Raw genomic sequence first — 27,029 nt, 5'->3', positions numbered from 1 at the left:
TAAGTAAAAGTACAAAAGTCTTATTATACTATTGATGCATTAATGTAGGCTATAAGCATCACTAATATTGCAGCTGGTAAAGGTGGGGCTAATTCTAACTACTTTATGTGCTGCAAGGGAGCTTAACATATTCTAACACATCTTGTTTTTTTTTAACTCATTATATTTTGCATTAATAATCTTAATCTGCAATGTAACTAAAGCTGTACAATATATGTAGTGGAGTTAAAAGTGCAGTATTCCCCTCTGAAATGGGGGTGGGGTAGAACATAAAATGGAAAATACTCAAGTAAAGCACAAGTACCTCAACATTGTTCCTAAATATTGTAATTGAGTAAACGTGATTAGTTACATTTACCACTGTAAATTATGCAGCCATTGTGTTTATTGAACACTGTAGAGGTTAAATGTATTTTCCCCACTTCTCCTTGTAAGCATGGGTTTCTTTTCATTTTAGCACAGATTGGAAGTGACTACACAGCTTCGGAAACTTTTCTGATTCATGCAATCTATCCCAGTGAGCATCAAGTCAACATTCATTTTTGTCAGTGTTACATAATCTCTGTATGGTGATGCAATATCAGAGCAGCTTGATTTGAAAAGTTTGCACTGCATTACCTCCCAATGGGATTTGACAACAATTAATGTAGACTTGATGTTCACTTGAAGGATTGCACTACTAAGGCAAGTTTCAAGAATCCACTAATAGTTTCACACCATACGATATGAATGGAAACTCATTGGATACCTAACAACAGAAAAATATGATTAAATGACTACAGCCCCGCATGACTTGCAGAATAGATGTAATGTAATGTATATTTGATCTGTGGTAAATGGGCTACACCATACAAACCATTGGTATGGTCTTCTAACTGTTAATTTATTCATTTATATATAATTATTTCATCATACTATCATGAGATCTATTAAATCACCCCAGCTGGGTGTGTGTGCACCATCTGGGTGGACTGTGAGTGGTTTTGGGTGGTGTGCGTGCATGTGTGAGACAGTGTGCATTGTGGGAGATAAATGTCCTGACTCTGTGTAAAAGGGAGTGCCAATGGTGGGACAAGGGAAGGGGGCATAGATAACATGACATGCACTTTTACAAACAGATCCTAGACCTTTGCTAAGGCTCTCAGTGTCCCTTCACTCAAACCAAATGTGCACTCACATTCGTGGGACCTCAGCCCATTCTTAGATAACACGCTCGTGTGTCTGGCACAACAGAATGGGAGTGAAAGTGCTTTATCACAAAAGGGTGAAGTGCTGAACCGTGTGTCCAGCAGCCTGCTCATCTGTCTAGTGCAACTGCACCCAACAATTGATGTCACTTTCACAAAACAGCCATAGACAAAACCATACAACTAATCCTAACTTTTCACAACCCCTTGGCATCCACTTATTTACAGCTAGGCAGATAATTGGACAGTATGTTGATCTGGAATGTGTCCCCTACATAATGCATTTCCAACGTTTACCAAAGGACCTTCAGCTGCTGTTTGTTTAGCTCTGTGTATTTGTCTGTGCTAATGAATGAATGATCATAACCTATGACCTCACATAGGCTATTTCAAACCCATTTGAAGAGAGACGATGTCATGCTTCACAAGGTTAAGCTACAAAGGGGAGACATGAAGACAAAAGGTGACCGAGGCGCAGGGGGAAAGAGGGTGTGTTGGGTTTCTTGGATCTACAGTAAGTGAAACTGCTGTGATCTCAGCCATTCATTTAGAGCAAATTTTATTCTGTTCCCTATAGCCTGATGTTTTTGTGTCTTCTTGTTTTTTTCAGTCAGGTAGTCTTAATCTGACACAGCTAGTTGCACACACAGTTGAATCCCAAAGAGTGCTAGCGTGGATAAACAATAAACATCCACTGCACACCATCTTTTAATGTTTCAAAAAAAGGCAGTTTTATTGCAGTTTTAAATAACACAACATATCCCAACTCTCAACAACACTGCATGAGATTGCAATTTACATGATGGTAAAATGATACAAGTAAGTATGCCATGAAATGAATTATAACATAAAAAGAAAAGATCACAGGAGGAAAAAAATTGAAGACAAAAAACCAAATGACACGCACACGCACGTTGCACATTCACTATTTCTCTGCTGCTCAAACTACTCTATCAAGCCAGGTTTGTAGTAAAAGACAATGGAAACATTCACTCTGCATAGTCACAATGCACTCTGCATTTGTATGCAATAGATTTAACGCCTGTTTGTTTTTTTATGTTCACATTGTAGTGCCTCTGCAAACCTTGGTAGCCTGACAGGTCTTGTGTGTCACATCCTAAAATCTGTATCTAACCTACTGTATGATTGAATAAGGCCTAAACCATCATTCATCCTTATAACATAAAGCTGCGTCTGTTAATTTTTAAATAATCTTCATCATAAAACACTCTGGCCACATTTTGACTCAGCATATTAAAGGCCTCTCTTTTTTTTTATCTCTCCCCATCCCCTTATAATAGTGTAATATAATATGGCAAAACATTCTGTCTGTTTCCTAAAAGGTTATAACAGCTCACCCATCCTGCCGGTATTATGCAACAGGCAGAATAAGATACAGAGACAGACTGATAAGACACAGACAAATGGACAGGTACATACACAACATCCCTACAGTGAGTTTTGAAGAATGTGACCAGTACAGATACATTACTGTAATTGCACAAAATCAAGTGTCATGATGTAAGAGAGGTCAAACTTGAACCAGTTGTTTGCATTCCAGGAGGCATAATCATGTCAAGACAATAAAAGACAGTGAAAGTGAAGGAGGCCATCAGGCAGTACAGCAGCTATTCCTGCATCTTTGTTGGACAGTCCCAGACAGGGAGGCTACTCTTTCTCAAACGCTTAAAAGGTGTAAGCTGAGAGAGTGCAAAGGTAAAGGGACTCACACACAAGGGCCACGAAAGAGAGCACATTTGTCCGCCTATCAGAAGTAGTCTTTTCTTTGTTTTCATGTTGAATTGTCTCAGTCTGTGAAGTGGTTGGCAGTGTTTCTTTGGCGCCCCCTAGCTGGGAGAGATGGCGGGACTGTTCTCTGTGCTGATGTTTACCAGGCACTCGCTGGACTTGAGGCTAGCCAGAGACTTGCAGCTTGGGAGGGAGGCCAAGGATCCGCACAGGCCCATCATGGAGGGTGTGTAGTCCTTCTCTAAATGGGTGGTACAGACATAAAAAGGGAGAGTCAATTAAAGTGCTGATGTGCGTCATTAACTTATGAAAACACAGTGTGGTAAAGTCACTATGTAACTGTTTAATATGTCACCTGTGCACCAAGCTCCTCCGTTCTGTTTCCCCTCAATCCTCTGGGAGTCTGAGTCCAGGCTGACCTCCACCGACAGCAGCTCTGTGCTGGGGAAACTTCTCCTACAACAGAAAGACAAGTCCAGAGTTAGAATACAGTTAGAAGACAGAGCGCTTCCAGTCAAACCTGAAAAATGTGTGTTTTTATTGCTTGTGAATTGCAAAGTCGATTGTTAAATAAAAAGTTTGTATTTCACTTTGGTTTTTGGGTTAGTGAGCAGTAGTAGTAGCTCTGCTTGGCCATACTCCTGCTAATACATAACAGCATAATAACCTTTTAAATGTTATCAATTTATTTATGATTAAATATGGTCAAAAACTATAACTATTCCAGTGACATACTCCTGCCTCCTGGCTATGTGTCTATCTAAATACAGTAATTAAGGTGTCAAAAGTATGTGTAGGGAATGTGATGTACCGTCTGTCTATGGGCTACATTATACACCTAAAACAATCTCTGAGAGAAGTAAAAATGAACAGTGTTAGATGGCACATCCTTGTCAAATTACAAAATTATTTTCTTGTATGATGTTTGGTGAGAACACAATGGAGTATTTTTTTCAGCTTTGCCATGAAGAGACAAAAATCATCGATAACACAAAACAGTTGATCTACTCGTGTTGCGTGTGAGAGACAGACACTCAGTCAGACCTGCGGAACAACTTGACATCGACTTGGTTGTTGTATGGCTGGAGCGTCGGCCACTGGTTGACCAGTGGGATCGAAAGGTTTTTGTCCAGGTGATTGGAGTCACATGGAATCAAGCTTGTCCTGACAAACACGAGGGTACAATATGAGGCTAGAGTTCAGCTGTGTTGATGACATTACAAAGAATTAGTTAAATCCACACTTCTGGCAAAGGCATGCCTCAAACATTTACTGGAAATCATAAAATCTCCAAAATCTCAATCTGATATTTAGCGCCAAGCCCCAGAAAAAGTACACACATCAGTGTTTTGACTATTCTCTGCTTACTAATTTAAATTATGCTTTAAATGATTCTTCACAAAACCTTGTGTTTGCGTTGCACCACTAATATACTGGCGAATAAGGGGAGGTGAAAACTGGACACAACCACATGTCTGTTGCACTCACAGTTGCTCCTGAAGTTCCAGGACTATGGCCTCAAGTTCCTTCTTTTCCTGTTGGCTCTGGCTCTGTAGCTCCTCCAGCCGGGTCTTTAGCCTCTTGTTCTCACTCTCTGTGTTCTTCAGCTGTGACTCACGTAGGCGCACAAGCTCCTCCAGGTAACCCTGACAACACACATCCACACTGAGCGAAAAGGAAATATCCACCCTCAGCTGACTCATTTGCACTTAATTTTGTTTTACGGCTCAAACAAACAAGATATAACTTGTTAATTAGTTCGAACTGTTCCATCACGTGATATTTTCCTGAGTATGTTCAAACACAAAAAAAGATGGCTGCCCACCTTCTGAGCATTGACAATCTTGAACCTCTGCTCCATCTTGCGACACTTTGTGCTCCAGCTCTCCTCATCAGTGACCAGGGGGATGTAGGGGTGTTCAGGGACACTGTCGTCACTTGTGCTGCTGTCGACACTCCGCTGATCGTCATCATCACTCAGGTAATCGTAGCTACAACAGAAGCAGTTAGTTTGATCCAGCATCTAACTGACGTTGTATGTAAAGTGTCTGAAACAGTAGGAAGATTATACAGGTTTTGACAGAGCCTTTTCTCTACACCGTCAATCAATATACCTCTGTGTGAATTTCAAGTAAGGTGTGTAATCAATCACTGCAGAGGACTTTCCATCCAAGGCCTCTCCTTTCAGACAGAAACTGTGGAGAAGAAACCACACAGAAATAAGACAACAAAAAAAAAACCTACATATATACAAATGTTACTGTATAAAGGTTAAGTTAGAGGTCAAAGTTCACCTAAAGTCTATGGCTCCAAGACCTATGAGCATCCCTGTAAGGACTGTGGCTTCTTCTCTTAACATGATGGCTCCTTCTGCATAGAACCTCCTAAAGCGCACAGACAGATACAAGCATTGTGGGAACATGGCTCCAGTAGGGACGGGGTGATAAAGCCGTACAGTGAGGCGTCTCTTACCTGGTTGTTCTGCTGTCCCTCAGAGCAGTAGCGATGTATTCAGACAGCCTCTTCTCCATCAGGGCTACTCTCATCCAGGCTCGGCCCTGTAGGAGTGTAAGACATTAACGCTTTCACCATGACATATGTTTGAACAGCATCTGAGAAATAAAATGAAAAGTGCTGCATTACACAAAGTTGCTGTAACTCTGAAAAAGGTCATTATGGTACAGTCTACAGCAGTCAGCTGCCTTGTGAATCTTTAATGAGCTTTGAGCATCATTGGTGTATGCACTGGAACTCTCCCTTTAATGTTTCTCTCTCTCTCGCTTTATTAATATAATCAATTATAACATAATCATCGTTGCCATAACGATGTAGGACTTGCCTTGGCTCGAGAGGTGCTGATGTTTTCCATGCTCTCAATGCTGCTGATGCAGCTGTTGGGGACTTTAGCACAGGCCAGGCGGACGTAGTCCCAGTAACTCCTCTGACCATCGAACCAGCTGCCGGAGCCTAAAAAGAGAAAGTTACATGAATATCAGTTATTGTGTAAAAAGTGTGTTACTCTCAGTGTACAGTGGAGTCCTGAGCCAACTGGTGCAGCTCAAGTGTGGGTGGTTTTACAGAAACAAGACTAAAACAGCTGCTGTTGATGGAGGACATCCACAGTTTTTGCCTCCCAAGCTTTTTGTTTAAAAATTCAGAACAAATATTCATGCAGAGATAGTACAACAAATCTAGCATTTTTCTTTATGTATCAATTTTAGTATTGACTTTTGAATTATATTGATTCCACTTAATGTTTATGTGTATAAATAATAAATGAACATGACAAAACGTGCATTGTGTTTTATCAATTTTCAATGACAGCATTTGAAACTGTTCTATATCATTTATTTCTTTGGTGTAAGCTTCCATTCAATAATGTACTTTTTCTAACATGCAGTCAATCTCTATAGATATTCTTATAGGTTCATTACCTTTAAAACGGTGGCTGAGGATGTGTTCAAGGATGGCTGCGAAATTTATGAACTCCTCAGATGAATCATCGATGGGCTCGGCTGTGTATTTCTCCAACAGCGTCTTTACTGAAAACCTATGTGTGATATAGAGAAAGAAAGAGAGAAAGAGAAGGTTGGTTGCCAGTAATAAAATCATTATTGGAATAGATTAGTGAGGAAAACAGATTAACGGATTACTGCTTTCTTTGATTCTGTTTACAGTAGGAGGAACACGTCATAGGTCAAACTATTATTCCACTTTTTTGTATCTGTACTTTATAAAATGAATTCAGCAAAACAAAGTCAGTGATAATAAAACCTGTAAAATGGATCAAATTAAAAGCAAATTAACCAGAATCCAAATTGTATATGTTAACGTCCATCCTTTATGACTGTTTGTGGGTGTAACTATGTCAACGCTCACGCTGTGCTATCCATTTTCCTGCTGACTCTCATTTCCACAGTTGAGCCGGATGTCACCCATTTACAGTCAGGAGGATGTTTGGGGAGAGCTTTCAGGAAGCTCCAACAACTCAAGTTATGTTTTACTGGACAGCTTGAAGTTATGACTCTATTCTGATGTAATATATTCATGGTTGTTAAGATTCAGTCATGTGATGCACATCTCTGTATAGCCTGCTACTAGTATATTGGTGTACATTAATATATTTAGCAATTTCAGCCAAATCCCAGCATAAACAGTTTAAGACATACAATAGATACAGTGAGGAGAAAAATATTTGGATTAGAATTCAATTTCCACTTGCTAAAGTGAGGAGGAAAAGGCAGAAGATCACCAGAGTTGTTAGGATTAATCCTCTGGCCACCATCAATGTCTGTACCAAAATCCATGGCAATCCAGTAGTTGTTAAGATATCTCACTCTTGATCAAAGGACTGGCCAGCTGACATTGCCATCCCTAGGTAGCTAGCGTGGCTAAATATTTAAAACATAATTAATATATGCACTGGTGTAACAATATACCTGCATAATTAAAGGTTTGAAGTCAACTGGGGTGACCACCTGCCATAATACATGCACCATAGACCACAACCCCCGTGTTCTGTGTGACTTAAAATTCTATGATTTATTTCAGGCAACCTCATCCTTCTCATGAAATGACCGCTCCTAAATATCCTCCTGGAGACTAAATAATTCAGCGGGGCTATTTGCTCCAAGAACACCTGCCAAATGCTGTTTGTCCAGTGACAAAGTGATATGCTGTGTGGTGAAAGGGGCCATATGGACCAAATAACTCCTAGTAGAAACGGCCCTGCAGAGACCACAAAAAATAGTCATGTGCAATGTCAGATTTGTAGACAATTTTCTCAATACTAGATGCAGCGTAAAATAATTTGAGATAGTTATTGGTCATGTTTTGCTGAGTTTGGAATCACTAAGTTTAAGTTTCAATAAAAGACATCTGAGCACTTTATAGTTCATGCACAGTCAGTTTGTGTGGTGTGTGAGTGTGTGTCCATAAGACAATGCTTATCCTAACTCAAGCCATGAGGCAAGTGATTTCACTCCCCATTGTTCCAAAGGCAACAATGTCTCATTGAGCTGCTCTGACTGTGGCCAGATACTGGACAATAATTGGTTGACTATCCTCAAAACAAGCACAATCCCCTGTGTATTCACTGTATTACAGACAGCAGGGCCGTGACATGACCCAGATACACCTGACAGTGGCTCAGCAGAGGTGCAGACTTGTTCACATGTGAAAATGTCATAATGTGCGTGTGTGATATTGGTGGGTGTTTAATAGGTGTTACTCCCCTTCAAATCTAATATGCCAAGGATATACTGTAGACTTGACACGTGACTGGAGTCGATGTCCATCTTGTGGACTGCAGTCACATGACTTAGGTTCGAAACAGACCCATGAAACAAACTCTAGCTGACTTGAATCATGGCAGAACGCTCCGCAGAGACAGAGCAGACATGCAGCCCCGGTTCAAACTTTTGAAACTTAATTTTACAATGAAGGAGATGGTGAAGAGATCTGACATAAATAATTTCTTGCTTATATTTTTCTGCATTTTTTGTTTTATTTGGAAAAAAACATAAATTTAATTCATCATTACAGTGCAGTTTTTGATGTGTACCCATGACTCTTAAAACATGAGCCATGTGCTACCATTTAATTCAAAATGTCAAAAAAAAAACCTTGACAATCTGTGTTTATTCTAAGCTACAATAACGGATTTCTGGCTGATGATATGCTGATATGAAATGTTAGCATTAATTTGGAGTTTGTATTTACCTAGCGAATGTAATTCCTGCATTCACTCTCGTTTTAGCTCTGTTCTGGTCTTCACCAAGTCTTGGTGCTTTGGCTGCTAATGCTCCATTATGAATTTTACGTTGCTAACCATGTCTATCTGTCATTTGGTGCTGGACAGGTGGTGTACAGTTGGTTTATTAGAGCGTTTTAGCTGAAAACAGCTGCCTGCTACAATGCAAAACAATGCTTTGAGGGCAGTGAGAGTGAAGCAAAACATTAAAGTTACTGACCAGAAAACCAAAACAATGAGCTGAAAGATGATAAAACTATCAGTAAGGCCAACTGCAGGGTCAGGTGATAATAACCCCTTTCACGTATCATATAGTCATGTGATCCATTGTTGTTATAGAATCTATCAATTATTGTAGCTTTAAATTTGCTGCTACCAACTGTAGCTGTGGGTGTTTACATTTTGAAACAGAAGTCAGACTCATCTACAGCAGCATCTCTGGATCTGGCAGCAGTCTGCAGTTTTTTCTCAAGGTCTCTTCCATAAGGTGTAGCCTGTACATAAATAAATGCCTGTCTGCTGAATCCCATCATAACTCATTAGTGAATGTATATGTTTGTGTTTGCACAGGTGTAGCTTCACAGTGTGGCTCTACAGTATATGTCTGTCTACATCTCTGCCAAAAGGTGTTTAAGTACAAACCTTTATCCAACAGCCTAACAAGGTCCAATCAGGACTTGATGTATACTGCCTCCCTGCCCTGAGTCCCTGGGGTGCCAGCTAGTCCTTGCCCCAGGAAGGTTGTCGTCATAGCAACCACGCCATCAGCGGGTAGAAAATAAATCGCACTGACAAAGATGACAACGCTAAACTCACACTGAGAGGCCAGACTGTCCGTGTGCTGTCGGATTTTACATAAAAATAGTACTTGTCAGGAAAGGTCGTTGGTGCACATACTGTCTTCCTGTTCGCACGGGCCCACTGTCGTCACAGAGCTCATTAAAATGACTTATTATAGGCTAAGGATGACGTAAACGTGGATGTCTTCTATACATTCACTGTCAGTGGTGAAAATGAAAAACACCAGGACCAACGTTAACAGACCAAATATAGAATAGCTTAATGCAGCATCTAGCCCAATAATATCCCCACTCACATCAGAGCACATGCACCAAAACACACGCGCGCGCGCGCGAGCACGCACGCAAGCACACATACACAGTCTCTCTTTGACAATAAACTGACCTGCAGACGGTGACAAGGTTTTTTCTCTCCACCGCCACGTTCCTAGCCGACGCTTTTTTCGAGATATCTCCCATGGCCATCGCTGCCTGCACACAGCCGGACTCCATCCAGGAGGAGGAGGCAGCCCTGATATCAAAGGACCCCTCCCTGTCGGTCACCGGCTCTCCTCATTCACTTCTGGATGCCAGAGAGGATGCTGCCTGCTCGAGTCAGAGCAGCCTGGTGCATCAGAAAGGCCCGGACATGCAGTGATACTGTGTTGTGCTGTTTTTAATTATTACTCTCATACACCGAGGAGTCAATTACATCTGTGCTCCCTCTCTCGCCCTCTCTCTCTCTCTCTCTCTCTCTCTTCCTCTCTCTCCCTCTCTCCGCCTCTTTTTTGACCTCATCATGACGTTATTGGATCATCTCGCATCATGCAGACTGAACATGACGCATCATCTCAGCAGCTTCAGTGACATGTAGGTTACACCTTTACAGCTTTAAACGTGGCTGTAATATGTCTATGACTAAAGTTGTTGTGCAAACGAGATATATTCCCCATAGATAAATATCCAATATACTGACATACATGTAGTCCAAAAAACTATATGTCATTTATGTATCATATGTATATCAAACATTAAAGCCTCAAATTTAAAGTGTTGTAAGCATCCTAAAGTTTCCAAGGATACCAAAGATGTCAGGATGAAATTTTTGGGGAAATATGTATAAAATGACGCAGACAACAATTTGACAATTTCAATTAAATGAAAAGGAGCAGCCATAAAAACCCTGAGCCTTGTCAAACATTATATAGCAACGGTAAATAGTTAGAATAAGGTGATACAGCACATATGATACTGTGTGGAATAAGATGATTTTACTATAACTGCTATTTTTAAAATGTAAAAAGTATTTCTTACAGCATATACAGACTTTTTTATTCTATATTTATCAAAAATATATGTGCTGTATAATCATATGTTGTAAATAAAAAGAAATAATATACTGCCCTGCATATATTCAACTATTTTTATTTTCAATGCACGTTTTCTCTTGAAGAAACAATAAACGCACCTATATTTTATGACCATCATGTGTATCCGTCCATCACAGATCTTTCTGTACCTGTACGCATTGTGATTCTACTGTATGCTATGACAGAAACTTCAGCTTCTGAAAATGGGTTTACAGTACAATAAGGGTGATATCATCAGCACCACTGCTGCAGTCATCATGCTGGATCATATCTTGCCTCTGTAATTTCCGATCAGCCTCTTCTTCATTCTCCTCCCTCTCTTCTCTTTCCTCCGCCCGCTGCCAGAAGAGACTGTTTGCTGTGTATCTGGAGCCTGAACCAAGGTGAAGTGAATCAGCTACAAAGTGCCATACAAAGCTAATGGAGACACTTTGGTCCCAAATCTTTTCCCCTCTAATGAACTGACAGCTGGTTGCCGCAATACGTTGTTGGGTGGGGGTTGTGTCTTTTTTTTTTTTTTTTGTCCTGGTGGAGGAGTAATCACTCATGCATATCTGTGTCTGGTGCTCCATATGTGTCCATGCTTCATATTCCTGTTTTGAGAATGTCAGAGCTGTGAAATGTCTAACTAACCTCACCTCCTTCAGTGTCACAGTAATACCCCAGAAGAAAAAAACACTAAGTTCCATAATAATTGAGAATTATTTTTTCATTTCTAACAGTGACCACGTTTGTTAGCGGTTTCATTTCATACGTGCTTATAGGAACAGACACACACACGTACACACACGCATACTATTGCTAGATAACTGGTTCAACTTCCACTAAATCTAGTTTGACTTTTCAAGTTGAAGCAATCATGGAGGACATTTTCATTTTTGCAACAGGGGACAGACCTTCAGTAGCTTCTGCAATCACCTGAAGAGACAGGCCAGTAATTTAGTGTTGCACCGCCACAATAATTAGAGACTGCCAAGTGCAAGTTTTTCTCCTTGTTCTGGGCTTCCAGTAACGTTGGTGACACATCTGTTGTAACTAATGTCCCCCTGCTGATTGTTACAATAAGTAACTAACTGCCTTAAAGTTTGGTGCATGTTTGCAATGAAGAATAAGTTTGACATTTCAGGGAGAATGAAAGAAAATGTATATTTTATTACTTTAGATAGCCAACATTAATTAACGTGTTGTATTATGTGTGTTTATGTTGTAAATGTTTGCATGGACTTTTTTTTCAACCTGAAACAACAAACAAAGCTTTTTACACACAGAGCTTAGAAGTGAATAAATTATTTCCTTTCTCTTTAGTTCAGTTCAATTCACTTTATTTAAATTCTCAAGGCATAACTCCCAAAACATATATTAAATTATCATAGCTATCTTACACTGTACATATCATATAAACACAGAACAGCAATCTGGACACCTAAACAGTCCTAAAATATTTACAAGCACACTTTCCTGCCTGTTGATCCTGTGAATACTGCTGGCTTGTGCTGCAGGTTTGTCACTCACGCTCAAGGTCTACAAACAGCTCAGGTGCTTCTTGCTCCGAGGCCCGAGGCCCGAGGGGAGTGTGTGAAATTCTGGACGGTGTTGTGAAGGCATTCAGGGCAGAGGTTAGACGGTAAAAGGATTTTGGGTTTGGCCTGCGAGGGGCAAAAGGTTTGTGTATTAGCCCTCAGGGTCCCGTCTGACGGGGCTGAGTAGACAGCAGTGGACAAAACAGCAAAGGTGCAGAGGGAGTCGCTACCTGTCCGGGCCTGACTAAATCTTAAAAATAATCAAATTGGGACAGTTAGCATGTCAGGCTAACTACTGGAATGATATTCATAATGTTTCCTCCATCATAGATGTGTGGCTGGTACCTAAAGGTCAATATTTGGAAAAGGGAGGATCACTACAGCAGATTCAGAGACAGTGACTGCTCACACACACACAGCCACACTCACTCACACACATACACACATACACACGCACACACATATACACACACGCACACATATAAGTGCAGTTTGAACTAGGTCAGCCAGTCTTGCCTGGAAAATCCAACACAGGAAAGATGTGAAGAGGGAGAAAAATCACCAAAAAGATCTCACCGGCTGAACATCCAGGTCTGTCCTTTGACTTTCCTGAATTGTCTGCAGCATCACATCGTCACAGATTATTCAGTTTCATTTATTTATTTCACATTTCTTTTACGTCAATTGAAAACATAAAACATAATGTACAATTCATTTACACTGAGAAATTAAATAGACTCATATGATATTCATGAGAAAATTGAGGTTATAGTAAAACATAAAGCATCACAGACCACGTTATATAACGCAATCGTTTTTTGGGCCTTTGGTGTCATTTTGCTAATTTGAAATTTGTTTCTACTCCTGCCGAAATCCACCGAAAACCACAAGGTCTGCATCTTTCGATCATATGACACAATCTTCCTCAGCAGCTGTCATGGGGTTGTAAATGTTCAAATTTCTTCACTTTCAGTTCATTCTCGTTGAAGCTGAGATCGAAAGTTCATTCTTGAGCTCAACAAAAACAGCTCAGTGCAAGTAAATCCTTGAGATTTCCGCTTTGGTAGAGCACCAGCTCTGTGTTTGCAAATGCAAATCAACATGAAGGATTTTGTATGACCAGTCTGACTCACACCACGTCTGACCTACATACAATACCAAGACAATCACAAGATGGTCTCCAGCTCTTTCAGAGATAAGGAGCTGTCTGGATCTTCTGCTCCAGGGGTTGAAGGCGCTCCATGACCTTTGGAGTCATGATTTGCCTTACTGGTCCTGACATGTCTGGCGAACACTCCTGAGGTCTCAGTATCACCAGGCACATATCCGGGCAGGTTGCTTTGTGGGTGGAGCGAGGTGTGGCGTGGCGGCCTGACCCCTGAGCCGCCACCGGCAGCTCCAGCTGATCCCACCACACCCCCAGTGAAGGAAAGCGCCCTGGGATGCGCAGCAGACAAGCTGACACTGTGCGTGGTGGTGTGTGACATCATGCCGCCGTAGTAGCAGCTGCCTCCACCGCCGCTGCTGGTCATCCTGGCTTTCTGTTTGAGGTCCAGAGCGAGGCTGCGTCTCAACCACGCCTTCTTTACCTCCGCCTGCACCTGAGAACAGGAGGAAGGAGACAAACAGACAGTTACGTTTTACCTGGGGAAAGAGTTTATTGTTAAAAAGTAAATTATGGCTTCATTACCTCCCCATTGCAGAAACAGTAGATAAATGCAACAAAGAAGCCCTGGAGAGAGGAAATACAGGTTACGTTCAAAAGACGTACAGCCACACAAGTGTTTAATCATCAGTGTAGGGGAGGATAGTAATTTGTAAATGTATCTAAATCCTGAATAAGTAACTGTATTCTGGTACCTAAAAGGATGATGTGCATCTGAATGTGTATTCTGACCTGGGAAGAGTTGAAGAACATCTCGTAATGCATTTGCACCTGCCACAGCAGCCCGGTGACCTCAGTGTAGGGGAGAGCCATGAACACCATGTAGTGAACTCCAAACAAAGGCATGAGGACCAATGTAGACTTGAGCAGCTTCCTGTCGTTAAAGAGCAGAAGCATTGGTGTAGTGATTTCATGTTTGGGCAATTTTATTCTAAGAGGATGTGAAATGTAGTCAGAATAACAATCAGGCTTTTTCTTATTACCGTTCTTAGAGGGTTAAATGAACAGTTACCGGTACTGCTGGCGAGGATCCAATTTACCAGTGTTGGTTTCCCACAGTTTGGAGGCCAATACTCGGATTATGTTGACGAATAGGAGGAAATTGACCTGCAGGAGCAGAGAGACCAAACTAATAGTCAAATATCCTTTAACAGTATTTAAATGTCAATTCTGTTTTCTTACAACAATGGCCGCCAGAATGGGAACTTGATAGATCCACTTCAGGTTTCCGGCACTGATGTCCCAACATCTGAAAGCAGAGATAGAAGAGTTCAAATGAGCATCTGCGATACAGGTGTCATGTTAATACTAGACACATAAACGCATCGCATGACTCACTGGGTGTCTGCCAGTGATGCTCGTGCACTGACCCAAATGGACACAAACACAGCCGGAACGCCTAAAATGAGCGCAGAGAGGGGAAAAAGTGGAGAAATTGGCAGTGAGATAATTCACCTTCAGCTCCATATGGGACAGCAGAGTAGCCTGCTCCAATGCCGCTTACCCCACCCGATGATGGTGAGGGCCCACAGGTAGTTCTTGTCAGAGAGGAAAGCCATGAAGATGAGGCTATGTAGGTACAACCCCTCGACCAGGATCCAGTAGTGATTGGTCGCCAGGAAGTACAAGAAGAGAGTGACAGCAACTTTACAACCGGCCTGAGGACACGAAACAGGAGGGTCAACGAGGCTTTTAAACGGGACCATGAAATTCTGGAAACTATGGATAAATGGTAATGAATGTAAAAATAAAACATATGGTTTACCATATGGGGCTTCTGGTCAGTGAACTCAGGCTCAACCTTACTGTCATCAGATATGGAGTAGAGCACAGCGTCCTTCACGAAAATGCTGACTGCTCGGCATATGAAGGAGGTGAAGAGGTGAATGTGAATGTAATTGCGTGTGCAGTGGAGGCGCCTGCAAGTGTGTGTGTGAGTGTGTGAGTGTGTGAGAGAGAGAAGTTAGAATGAAATTAATGAAATTTATTACATTATATTTTTATGCCTCTTTCAGGGGCTTATGAATGCAATACTAATGATCTCTTCTCAGTTTTATTGATAAAAACTTTCAGTTGTACATTATTTTGCAGATGGGGGAAACTGACTATTGATGGTAATTATTCTAAGGTGGAGTTATGGATCATGTTTCTCGGTTTTCTGTTTCTTACTTGAAATAGCAGAGTATGGAGACTGCCACCAACAGCGACGCGAGAGAAATGGAATAGCCGACAGTGTACATGAGATGGAGTCTCTCAAACACCTTCTGAAACAAAACAAAAACATACTCAGAGTGTGCAGATGCGTAGAGATGCAACAGACACCAGAAATGATGGTGCTAAACAGCAGAGCATGATTTTTCTGCATATTTCTGGAAAAAAAAAATCATTATCCATGTAACACATTTGCAGGATTCAGACTAACACCCTATAATACTGCCAGTACAACAATCTGTGCGTGGCAACTGTTCATTATTTTATGGAGGAATACAGTCAGTCCGCCTTAACTAGCCTGTGAGAAAATACTGTTGCGGTAAAGGCATCTACAAACTGCAGCTTGAAAAGTCTTTGATGCCCAGACTAGTGTAAACAGGTTCAACCATGCACCAGATCGCACACAGTCCACATACACATCTGGACAAATGCGCATGTACACACCTCCTCCTGGCTCCTGTGGTTGGAGGTCAAATATGTGGTGCACTCTGAGTAATTAGCCCAAGTGCGGTTGATACTGGACACCTGCTCCCAGTTTCCTGATGCATCACACTGGCGGTAGGCTCGCCCTGGGCCACACGGGTGCAGAACACAAAACAACAGTCTGTGATATAAAATACATCTAATCTTCCTCGTGCTCATTCTTTTGAATATTTAACAAGATGAATATTTGAAACTAAAAAACAAAACAAAAAAACACCAGTGCTTTTACTCCATCAGGACAAAGCTCACATATTCGTGTTCGTGTCTCTCGCGAGGACTGCGCGTGAACCGACACACTTGACTGTTGCGCTCCCCTACCTCGGTGGTTGAAGTCGTAGATGTACTCTGGACACAGCACTGAGATCAGCTGACCCGCTCTGCTCTGTGGCCAGCAGATGATCCCGTCCCACTCTGGGATGCAGTCACCGTCTTCACAAATAAAAGCGAACAGATGTCAGCCATTTTGCACCAAGTGGAGGTCCATCCATACAGTCTACATGGATCAGGGCCTGAACAGGCCCAGAGGCCCAAACATGGCTCTGTCAAAAGTAGCGCTCCTGATCATGTGATAATTGGGGATCTTCTGACACCAAATACAATCTAGTGTATATTTGCATCATATGTAATTCCACATTTTGGGAGAAAGAACTAACTTTTTTGCAGAGGCTTAGATGAGAAGATTGAAACCACTCACACGTCTGTCCACTAAGCTGAAGGCGGCAGCTAGTTAGCTTAGCTTAGCATAAAGGCTCGGAAACTGGGGGAAACTTCTATCCTCTCATCGAATTTTCGACGAAACGCAGACCACAAGACCACGGCTGCTCACTGTGCCTCTCCTCTGCCTTACTGATCCTCCAACTGGGGCTCCATCTTATAAAATTGAATCCACAGACCTGGAAACGCTGTCATCAGCTTCTACATCACATGCTCAGTGAAAAATGTCCCGCTATTGTCTGCACCTACATTCAACTCTGTAATCACAGCTAGACAGCAGGATATTGGCTGGGTTTTTATATCTGATCCTGAATAAATCATCAGATTCTGATTATATATTTGGACATGCACTCACTGACCTGACAACTGTGTACACTTTGTAAAGCTCCTTACTTGCTTAATAGGGAGAGCTTTTGAATATTTTGAAAGGGGGGAAAACCTTTCAGCCCGGTCAGTATACTCAACATATTCCCAGTGATGACTTTTTATCTGGAGTGAAGGTTAACAGATAGATGATGTGTCATGACTACAAGCTGATCATCACGAAGTTCAGTGTTTTGACACAACAACAGAGCTGCTGAGTGACACATGCTGGGATCAAACTCGACTCAAACCACGCAAAACTGAGCTCTGTCCTGTCCTTGTGTCTGATGGGTAAAATCATCAGTATAGCAGCACACAAACCTTTAACCAGGGCCATTTGTGCCTGGATTTCCCTCTCACACCTGGCATGAGCACCAATCAGAACGTAGATCTGCTCGTCTCGTGTGATGACATCATCAGAGTCTATCTGTAGAAGAGAGAGAGGTGTCAACTTTTTAAGACAAATATGTATGATATATGCCACATTGTGCAATATGTGGAATTCAAGCAGGCAAGTTTTTGATTTACTGTTTACGGCAGGGAATAGAAATGCAGTTTCCAACTGCCTGCAGCAGTGTGTATGGATGCATCAAACTTTTTATAGTAGTATAGATGGTACACAGCAGGTAAATGACCTGATTTGCAACATTGGAAAAACAATGAGCATCATAAATCACATCATGTATCTGCTAGGAACAAGTTCTAACCTCTTAGTATAGAGCATTAGTAAGTTTTAGCTCTGTTCATGCTCAGCATGCTGTGCAGCTTTAGACTTCAAGTGTATTCCTACCTTCCAGGCAGTCGTTAATTTCCATTCATTTACTTAAACTGCATTACAAACTCTGCCACTTGAATTTCTTACCATGCAAACAAACCAGGCAAAATGAATCCATTAAAATTTAAAAATACCAACCCATTGGGAATGATAGATATATTCCCAGTACTGACCTTTTACCTGTAAAGTACCAATGTTGGTAATAAATGCTTTAAAACAACTAAAGTCGTTAGAGGCATGATTCTTTTAAGATGGATCTCATTTACTAACAAGCACAAATTGGCTATAATGTATCTTCAGGGGTCTGACTGGGGTTTTTGTTATTTGGCCAAGCCTAAAGAGCAACTTCAGCTCATCTGAGCAGCTTTCATCCTCACACTGATTTGTCTGTTAAAGTGCCCACAGACATTAAAAGTTTCCTAATAAAAATCTCTCTGAAGTCTCTTTCCAACTAGGGCAATCTATCAACCACAAACACTCCCAAGGATCCGATGTGCTGCCTCCAGGTGTTGTGAAATAGTTGTGTGAGGGTGCGGTATGTGATGATACCCCGCCAACCCCTTTTCCTGCCTTTGGCCACACGGGGGCCTTGTCCTCAGGACCTTGGTTGAGCTGGTGAGAGCTAGCCCACACAAGAAACTTTGTGTTCCTGGGTACATTTCACAACAGAACAGCAAAACTAGCAGTGAGTCAACTAAAGAACTCACATGACAACGCTTTGCCAGACAGAGCAGGTCGGTGAGAGAGCAGTGATGAGACAGAAAAAGGTACTAACAAAGAAAAAGAAAGAAAGCAAAAGTTGGGTCCAGGGGAAAAACAACATCCAGAGACATTAGTTTGCTTCTGTGACTTTAATTTTGCCATTAAAGCAATATTTAAATACAATTCTGAGGTACTTGCACTTTACATCTGCATGTGCATTATACTTCTACTACAATATGGAGGGAAATGTACTTTTTGCACTTCCATATTTTTTTGACAGGTTACTTTTGTCTCAATTTACTCAGATTTTACATTGTTAAATAAATTGTATTGTTAAAGATTAAACCAGTGGCCACCAATCTCTTTACAAAAAATACGTGTAAACTCACCCACTTTCAGATGTCTAAAAGTTGTGAGCAATTTCACCAATGAGTGAAATATTCTCCAGTCACTTCATTTAAGTAAATGTCAGAGGCCCAAAAATCATTCAATACTTCACAAAGATTACAGAATTGTCGAAAATGTTTACACAGCAATGCTTTGAGCTAAACGCTAACATTGACATGCTAACATGCTCACAATGACAATGCTAACATGCTGACGCCGAGCAGGTATAATATTTACCATGTTTACCATTTTATTTTAGCATGTTAGCATGCTAAAATCACAAATTATAACTGAGGCTGATGGGAATGCCATTCATTTTTTTTGACTGTAGTGACATACAGTATACATCATATTTTAAAATGGTGGCCTGAGCGACAGACCTTAAAGTCATGCTGGTAGCGTGGCTAAAAAGCATTTAAAAATCTACTTGTTTAGAATATGATTATGTCAGTTACAGGGTCCAGTTTCTGCAGACTCTGAACTTTTACTTTTGACACTTTATTGGCTTACATTTTGCTAATAATACACGTAGGCCTACTTTTAGTTAAGTATTATCAGTACAAACGTAAGTAATTTCTTTTTCTTTTTCTTTCTTTTCTTTTGTATGGTTTTGATATTTTTTTAAATTGTGGAATTGGTAGCCTTCTCTTACTTAAATAAAGGATCTCAAGTATACTTCTTCCAGCCTCTCACAGCTGTCTTTCTCGCAAGCTAAACAAAACTTTTCACTCTTGTCAAACAGACTAAAGCCCAAGTGGAACAATTTATATTGATGGATATGTGATAACTAACATTCTTGGCAGAGGCCATTAAAATAAACTGCCAATGGGTGTACAGTGTTTCTAGTATTGAAGCACTCAGAATGCTGAACGGCTATCATTTCCAACAGGGATTTGTTTTGGGAGGGAATTCTCAGCCAAAGTCAATACAGACATGTTGAACAGCTAAAACCACTTGTTGTTGTATAGTGGACTGTGGCTGTGATGGAATTGCTTATAGTGTGTATATACAGTATCTGTGTGTGTATCTGGTTTATCCCATTTAAACACATGTTGATTATTGATGATATTCAAGTCCTTCACCTGCGCCTCAGCAAAACATCCTCAGAAACCACAGTACATCGACATGCAGCATAATTCAATACATGAAGGTCAATTCAGACAAGTCATTCACTTTTTCTTTGAACAGGAGTGAATTCTGCTGATGGACAGGGAGTGTTACCAAAACAATTAGTCTTAAACAACCCCTCACCTTTGTGTCATAATTGAATTTGCTCTCTCAGGCCTCTGCCTCATGTAAAGTGATTTTCTGGCTGACTGAGCGGGAGGTTGTAAGTCTGCCTGACGTCGACACTTGGGATCGACCCGGGGAAGATGAAGAGAAAATGCTCAGAGGCAACGGTGTTGAGAGTGAGCTGCTTCAGTGGGTGAAAGGTTAAAGAGAGCTGAGCTGATGGAGGTTTGTGAGGTGAAGCAGACCAGGTGATTTCTGATGGTGGAGATTAAGGGCTGTTGTTTTGGTTTCACTGCTGCTTCTGTTGCTGCTGCTGCCGCTGTGTTGGTGTGATGGTTTGTAAGTTTTGTTGGTTCGTTTTTACAGGTTTTTGTCTCAGGCAGTCAAAATCTCACATGCCTTTTCAGAGGATGTTCGTGTGTGTGTGTGTGTGTGTGTGTGTGTGTGTGTGTGTGTGTGTGTGTGTGTGTGTGTGTGTGTGTGCTGCTTTTCTAATCCCCTACTTTTTTCAGAATAATATTCCTACTTTGACATAAAATTTTGCAGGTAAATTTACTAAATGTCCTTTATTTTATTTTTGATTTACTTATTAATTATTGGGTACTAGTTAGATATTTTTGTTGTTGTTGCTTTTTAAGAGTTTCTGCTGCAAAGACCCCACAATTGTAGAGGTCTAATGATTTAATTGGCTTTTCAAGAGTGGTATTACACTCAAACTTTTACTTCAGTTGTTTCTAATATTGCATTGATATTGTACACCATCTGATTTGATGTTTCATTACATTTGGAAATAAACTACATTATAGATATATTCAAAAATTAAAAATCCGTAGACAAAACCGTTAAAAAAGTTATCCCACATCATCTCATTTGTTAAAAAAGTAGAAAATTACACCACCCATCTATGGGTTGTCTTGCTGGTGAATAGCTGGCATTTTTTCCAAAGTACAAAATAAATCTATGTCCAGAATTCAAGCGCTCAAAGAAAGTCACAGATACATGAAACTTTCTATATTTGGCCCAAAGTGCTGCAGTAGGGGAGGGGGTGTTATTTCTGACTCACTGTCATGATAAAGTGTAAGATATGATGCTACTGTGCGAAAAGTTTAAATTTTGAACATAAAAACTGTCCTTTTAAGACACTTGACTAAGAGACAGAATTTACTTGCTGCTATGTTCATTTTAACCCAAAGAACATCACATGCTCAACAACCCTTCAGCACAAATATAAGAAATTATTATTATTTCAGTCAAACAAGATCTGTTCTGAAAAGGCACACTTGAAATTATATTTGGACTAAGTATAAAACTGTAGTATTACTGTACTGTACTGTAGTAAAGTATTGATAATATTCATGCTTCATTTCTGGTTATTTGTAGAGACTGAAAGTAAAAGCCAAGCAAAAACAAACTTTTTTACCAGTAGAGTGGGAAAATGTATTTGAAACAAAGAAATAATAAATATATGAAGAGAAAATAATAGTCATTTAATCCAATCAATCAATTAAATAATCAATAGCTCAATAACCCAAATACTCAGGATAAATAGAGTAGACTTACCAATGCAGTCACTGTTATTGCACAGTGTAAAAGAGCCAAGGCACCAATTCCCTGTGCACACAACATAACGTCTTTTCTACTGTCGACTTAAACAGGGTTAAATGCGACTTTCCACACACTCTCAGATCATTTTATCCTCCTCAGGTTGTGTTGAAGGAACTTGTATCCCAAAGTTAAACTCTTTTCTTCTTCTCTGGTGCCCCATCAGTCTTTCTACGGTTATTTCTCAAGTCATGAGAACTGCCTTTCAGTGTCTTTTTCCACTCTTCTCCTTGAAGCTCAATGGACATCACTAACCAGAGTGACCATGTTGCAGTAAGTGTGTGGTGCGAGAAGAGAGAGGAGCACTGTGGCAGAAACCTCCTCCTTTTGCAGTTCTTTGGACTGTTGTCTATTGGAGATGGGTTGGCCTTGATTGGCTGTGGCTTCCATCTCACTTAACCCTTTATGCTCCTCTGGTGTGGTCATCTGTCTCTATCTTGTCTCCTTCAACCCATTTTTTTTTCCCAAAGCAGTCTTAGATGATTACACATATTGATCCCACATTCAAATATGTTAGCAGATCAGTACATACAGCATGTTCCTGGCTTTTGATTCAGTGTGTCTGGACTAAATACTAGGTCCAATTTTATTATGCTCCATCATCATAAATAGAAACAGTATGATTTAATAAACTTTGGTCCCATGGGAAGAGACCAACATTTCTGAACTTGTTCCCACGGTGGGACATTTCAGAAGCCCTGATGCAGACCAGCTACCGTTTGTACCACTTAGAGGACTCTATCGTCTCTGGTGTGACCCTTCTGACACTAGCAAATATAACAGGTTCACAGATGAGATGGGGAAGAGGTGCAATATTTTTGGCTGGTGTTGCTGATAATATTTGGACTAGTTGTTAAAGTTGTGTGCTGATATTCTGCAGTAGCTCTCAATCTCAACCAGAGACACCCAGGGGTCCTCAAAGACATTTAAAGTTCCCATGGTTCAGGATTTATTACAGTTTCCTCATAAAACAAAACAATACAAAATACTATAAATGCATTCGTTTTTAATTAATTTATAGTTAGTTTATAGTTTTTAATTCAATTTTTGCCAAAAGAAAAAGAAAGAAAGAAAAATATACTTCTAATAATAATAATAATAATAATATAACTAAATAATAATCAATATTATTATTATTATTTGTTGTTTTTACTATTGTACACTTATACTATTGTTGTTATTATTTCTTTCTTTATTTCTTTCTTTATTTTACGCTCAACGGCGTGAAGCGTGATTTAGCTTTTATTTTGAAAGGTCGACTTTTGACGTCACAGCAACCCGGAACTGCCGGCTGCACAACAAGGACAGTAGCTGCACGTTCTGTGGACCTGTCAAAGCTGTGAGTTAGAAAACTTCAGGCGGTTTCATTCATTTGTCGAGTTTAATATGAATGTTTTCTGAAAGTAAAGCCTCGTCCGCAGACGGAGACGTGTGAAATACTTTGGTACTGTGTGTGTGTATGTGAGAAGGGCATGGCGGGGGTGGCGGTGCTGGGGGCTTCCCGGGTCCTGCTCCCCCGGACACTGGCCGTGGCCTCAGGCAGGTGCTCGGCCTCGGTGAAGTCCGTCCTGACTCCGGCTCCATGCGTGATGTCCGTCCCGTTGAGGGCCTCTGTCAGAAAGCTGCAACTCTGCTCCTCATTATGTGCCGGGCACAACAAATGGTCAAAGGTGAAACACATCAAAGGACCCAAAGATGAGGCGAGAGGAAAGATGTTTATGAAGTTTGGCATGATGATAAAAATAGCTGTGAAAGGTGAGGCTGGAGCGTTTTCATGTCGTTTTTACAATTAAGATTTTGTGGACTGTAGCTAATGTCAAATTTGGTTTCATCTGCAGAGGGTGGACCTAACCCAGATCTGAATATTAACTTGGCACACGTACTGCAGCAGTGCAGGAACAAAAACATGCCCAAAGCATCCATAGAGGCTGCAATCAAGAGTGCGGTAGGTTGACAACTCTGTCACAGTAAGATAGAAGAAAAATTGTCCTAAACAGTGTCCTAGTAGGTTGTTGGTCCACCGTACTGTGTGTGTAGAATTTTCAAGGCTCTGGAAGGATGGACCCTATTCCTCCCAAAGAAAAAAAATAAACATTCATGTCTTCTCACCTGGCTCCACAGGAAAAGTCTAAACCAGCATCCCAGCACATGTTCGAAGCTCGGGGGCCCGGTGGATGTCTGCTGCTCATCGAGGTCCTCACTGACAACAACACCCGCTGCCACCAGGAAATTAAACGCCTGCTTAACAAGAACGGGTCAGGACCGGCTCATAATATTAGTCTGAAATACTCCATCACAGATAATTCATGTGCTTTCACCACAACACTGATGGCTAATCCTTAGTGTTGATGTGATCTGCTTGACATTCAAGATCACCAGGCCACTTCAGACAGTGACACGTACTATGAGCTGACAGATGGATAAAAGTTACAAAGTCTTCCCTCTGGTGAATACCAGATTTTACAGCAGTATTATGATACACAGGCCAGAAATGCAATGATAAAAGAGTACATGGTACACATTGTTGGTACTGTGATGTAAGTAGGTGCAGTGTATTGTGCAAATGTCAGTAGCCACTAGATGTCCCTAGAGCTGTGGATAGCACTGTGTACTGTATCGTCCCTGCAACATCATTGCCATTGGACAGAAGGTGTTGGCACAGAAGTAAAGAAGTGATGAAATCATGCATCAATATCATGCAATACATAATTATTACCTATATAAGCCTCATAATTTGGTGATTTTCATCCTTTCAGGAAAAGATTCAATACATTAGCTCTTACAGTTACAAATAGACGATTGTATGGGACCGTGCTGTGCTGATGGTGTAATTCTTTGCTATTTCACAGAGGGATGCTGTCTGATGGAGTCCACCACAACTTCACCAGGAGGGGGGTGGTGGCGATGGCGGGCAAGACCATCTCGACGGAGAGAGCTCTGGAGCTGGCCATTGAGGCGGGAGCCGAAGATGTCCAAGAGAGTGAGGACGAGGAGGAGCAGCCTCTCCTGCAGGTCAGACATGAAGAGGCAACTTCTCTATGGAGAGCAGTAGAGACAGTATGGTACAGTGACACATGTCGCTGCAAGTGGAAGCAGCTGTGATTGGAATGAGGCATATGTGGAGCCATCTTGGTTGGCTCTGAAATTTAAATGTGAATAAATGTGATACTGAAAATGTCATATTTATCACATTTCTTTCTGCAGCAGACAATCTCAACAGAGACTCTGAAAGTGTCTCTTTGAAATACAGACACATACAGTCCTGTGTTTAAATTTCCCTTTTTGCAGAAGTTTCTTTTCCTGTCTGTCCACCTCTGCTTCCCATCACCACATGATTGTTATCATTACATTATTGCAACTTATTTGGTACAATTTTGTTATCGGACATTAATATATCCCACTAAGAGCAGTTTATCACCCCTTCCTATTGCAGAATTAAATACTATAATACAAACTTCTCGCAGGTTCTTCTCATTTTAAATTGCATATCTATGTTGGGATTTTGGGAAACAAAAGTTGCACCCTACTACGGTTTAACAGTTTGATCTGATCTCTCTTCAGTTTATTTGTGACACCATGGACGTGAATAAGGTGCGGGCCTCATTGGAGAAGCTGGGAATGCAGATTGCATCTTCTGGGGTGGAGTTTGCTCCAAGCATCTTCTCGTCTCTGGACCAGGACCAGCTGGATACCGCTTCAACACTAATAGACGCTCTCAATGACTGTCCAGACGTAGTTCGAGTATGGGACAATATCCAGGCTGACAGCTGAGTACGATCTCTGGACACTTGGTAGACACTGAGTAGGTTGCATGTGGAATATCTCATTTCACAGAGAAAGATTTTGACAACCTTGTACATCAGTCAGTAAAGATACTACTGCTTGTCATGTCATTATAAGGAACAGACGTTATCAGTGTGAGAATCTGTGTGTTTTGGCCATTTTGATGTCTATATGGGAAAAAGTTTTGATGAGAAATTAAACTGTGGTCCTAGTTGGAATGTGAAGTGATGTTTCACCTTAAATATTTTCTATGGTCAGACTGCACTTTTCTACAGAAGTTCGTGAGCAGCCAGTAGAAGCCATAGGTGGCATTTTAAGAGACATCATTTGTGAAATAGGTCTTTAAAAGTTGGGGGAAAGGTATTAGTAAGAGTGTCCTTCTATTGGAAACTCATTCACGAGATCTTAGAGGTAAGAAATAAAAATGTTCCATCAAGAGGACATTTCACTTTTACTACTTGAAGAAGGAAACAATGCATTAACAAGGATTAGATTAAAAATAACACTTAAAGATCCCCTCCGGAGATGTTATTTCACATATAAAAAGTCTCTGCTGGAAAAGTGATTTATGTCAGGTATGGTTTGTCCACAAAAAAGTTTGACTAGCGAGTTAAAAAGTATTAAGAATACTTGTACTTTTTCCTCCTCATTGAAAGATTATGCAAAAATGTGTATTTATTATATTATTGTTAAAAACAAAACAAAAAGAATACAGTTGGCTGAAGGTTACGGCTGAAGGACATTTTGAGCCCATGTCATCACAGGTCATTACCCCCTCATAATACTGTAGTGTCAACATTGGAGTCAATAAGATCCCACATTAACAGTATGCATGCAACATATTGAGCGGACGCTATACCTTTAGCCAGCTGATTTAGTTTTTTGCACCACAGTGTCACATATGCCACAGCCTCAACTATGTTTTGATGCACACTACCAACAACAACTGCATACAAGAACATTGAAATGGTAATTTGCTGTTAATGGGGAAGTCCAGTGTGATGGCTCTGAGCCCATTTGTTCTTTTTATCAATGCTCGACATTGATTTTCCTGTCAGTTCCTGTCTGCTATAGCATAGCATTGATTGTTTTCCAGTGTTGGCAAATGTTGCGCAGCAACATGCGAGCTGCAGGCCAGTCCTCTGCCCTGTGCCAGAGTGGAGGGTTCAACATCGACGTGTGCATCCACACACTGACAACCAGAAGTACATTTGTTTTGCCTAAATATGACCCATGAAAGAGGAGAGTGAACGT

General features: G+C 40.9%; 3 protein-coding genes across 3 annotated transcripts; 1 reads left to right on the top strand and 2 right to left on the bottom strand.

Annotated features, from left to right (window-relative positions):
• Window positions 1–1,893: 1,893 nt before the first annotated feature.
• Window positions 1,894–10,203, bottom strand: rundc3ab (RUN domain containing 3Ab). Its single transcript, XM_023402491.2, has 11 exons — window positions 9,874–10,203; window positions 6,371–6,486; window positions 5,776–5,903; window positions 5,409–5,494; window positions 5,231–5,320; window positions 5,051–5,131; window positions 4,762–4,927; window positions 4,425–4,582; window positions 3,981–4,100; window positions 3,292–3,392; window positions 1,894–3,177 (listed from the first exon to the last, which is right to left on the bottom strand). The coding sequence occupies exons 1-11, from the start codon at window positions 9,978–9,980 to the stop codon at window positions 3,035–3,037; spliced, it is 1,296 nt and encodes a 431-aa protein (XP_023258259.1). The 5' UTR covers window positions 9,981–10,203; the 3' UTR covers window positions 1,894–3,034.
• Window positions 10,204–12,152: 1,949 nt separating this feature from the next.
• On the bottom strand, window positions 12,153–22,304 carry pth3r (parathyroid hormone 3 receptor). Its single transcript, XM_023402490.2, has 13 exons — window positions 21,951–22,304; window positions 17,615–17,720; window positions 16,535–16,645; window positions 16,178–16,302; window positions 15,692–15,786; window positions 15,288–15,441; window positions 15,027–15,180; window positions 14,861–14,921; window positions 14,705–14,771; window positions 14,535–14,629; window positions 14,255–14,396; window positions 14,048–14,089; window positions 12,153–13,958 (listed from the first exon to the last, which is right to left on the bottom strand). The coding sequence occupies exons 1-13, from the start codon at window positions 22,014–22,016 to the stop codon at window positions 13,524–13,526; spliced, it is 1,653 nt and encodes a 550-aa protein (XP_023258258.1). The 5' UTR covers window positions 22,017–22,304; the 3' UTR covers window positions 12,153–13,523.
• A 961-nt stretch (window positions 22,305–23,265) lies between these two features.
• On the top strand, window positions 23,266–25,999 carry taco1 (translational activator of mitochondrially encoded cytochrome c oxidase I). Its single transcript, XM_023402482.2, has 6 exons — window positions 23,266–23,331; window positions 23,462–23,747; window positions 23,831–23,937; window positions 24,114–24,247; window positions 24,842–25,004; window positions 25,554–25,999. Exons 2-6 carry the CDS (start codon window positions 23,465–23,467, stop codon window positions 25,761–25,763), a joined length of 897 nt encoding a protein of 298 aa, XP_023258250.1. The 5' UTR covers window positions 23,266–23,331; window positions 23,462–23,464; the 3' UTR covers window positions 25,764–25,999.
• The last annotated feature ends 1,030 nt before the right edge of the window (window positions 26,000–27,029 follow it).

Source organism: Seriola lalandi, unplaced genomic scaffold, assembly GCF_002814215.2.
Source record: "Seriola lalandi dorsalis isolate HSWRI2012SDOR001 ecotype SW California unplaced genomic scaffold, Sedor1 jcf7180002053933, whole genome shotgun sequence".
Classification (NCBI taxonomy): Eukaryota; Metazoa; Chordata; class Actinopteri; order Carangiformes; family Carangidae; genus Seriola; species Seriola lalandi.
This window is presented reverse-complemented; position numbering and strand designations above follow the sequence as displayed.

Excerpts from the sequence above, each read along its gene's own strand:
- rundc3ab (XM_023402491.2), bottom strand. The coding sequence starts at position 9,980 with ATGGAGTCCGGCTGTGTGCAGGCAGCGATGGCCATGGGAGATATCTCG. Across the intron at positions 4,583-4,761 it reads AGATTGTCAATGCTCAGAAG|GGTTACCTGGAGGAGCTTGT; the intron begins GTGGGCAGCCAT and ends GTGTGTTGTCAG. Across the intron at positions 4,101-4,424 it reads CTGGAACTTCAGGAGCAACT|GACAAGCTTGATTCCATGTG; the intron begins GTGAGTGCAACA and ends CGTGTTTGTCAG.
- pth3r (XM_023402490.2), bottom strand. The coding sequence starts at position 22,016 with ATGTTGTGTGCACAGGGAATTGGTGCCTTGGCTCTTTTACACTGTGCA. Across the intron at positions 16,646-17,614 it reads ACAAATGGCCCTGGTTAAAG|ACGGTGACTGCATCCCAGAG; the intron begins GTTTGTGTGCTG and ends TTATTTGTGAAG. Across the intron at positions 14,090-14,254 it reads TGTTCTTCAACTCTTCCCAG|GGCTTCTTTGTTGCATTTAT; the intron begins GTCAGAATACAC and ends TCCTCTCTCCAG.
- taco1 (XM_023402482.2), top strand. The coding sequence starts at position 23,465 with ATGGCGGGGGTGGCGGTGCTGGGGGCTTCCCGGGTCCTGCTCCCCCGG. Across the intron at positions 24,248-24,841 it reads CGCCTGCTTAACAAGAACGG|AGGGATGCTGTCTGATGGAG; the intron begins GTCAGGACCGGC and ends GCTATTTCACAG. Across the intron at positions 25,005-25,553 it reads AGGAGCAGCCTCTCCTGCAG|TTTATTTGTGACACCATGGA; the intron begins GTCAGACATGAA and ends ATCTCTCTTCAG.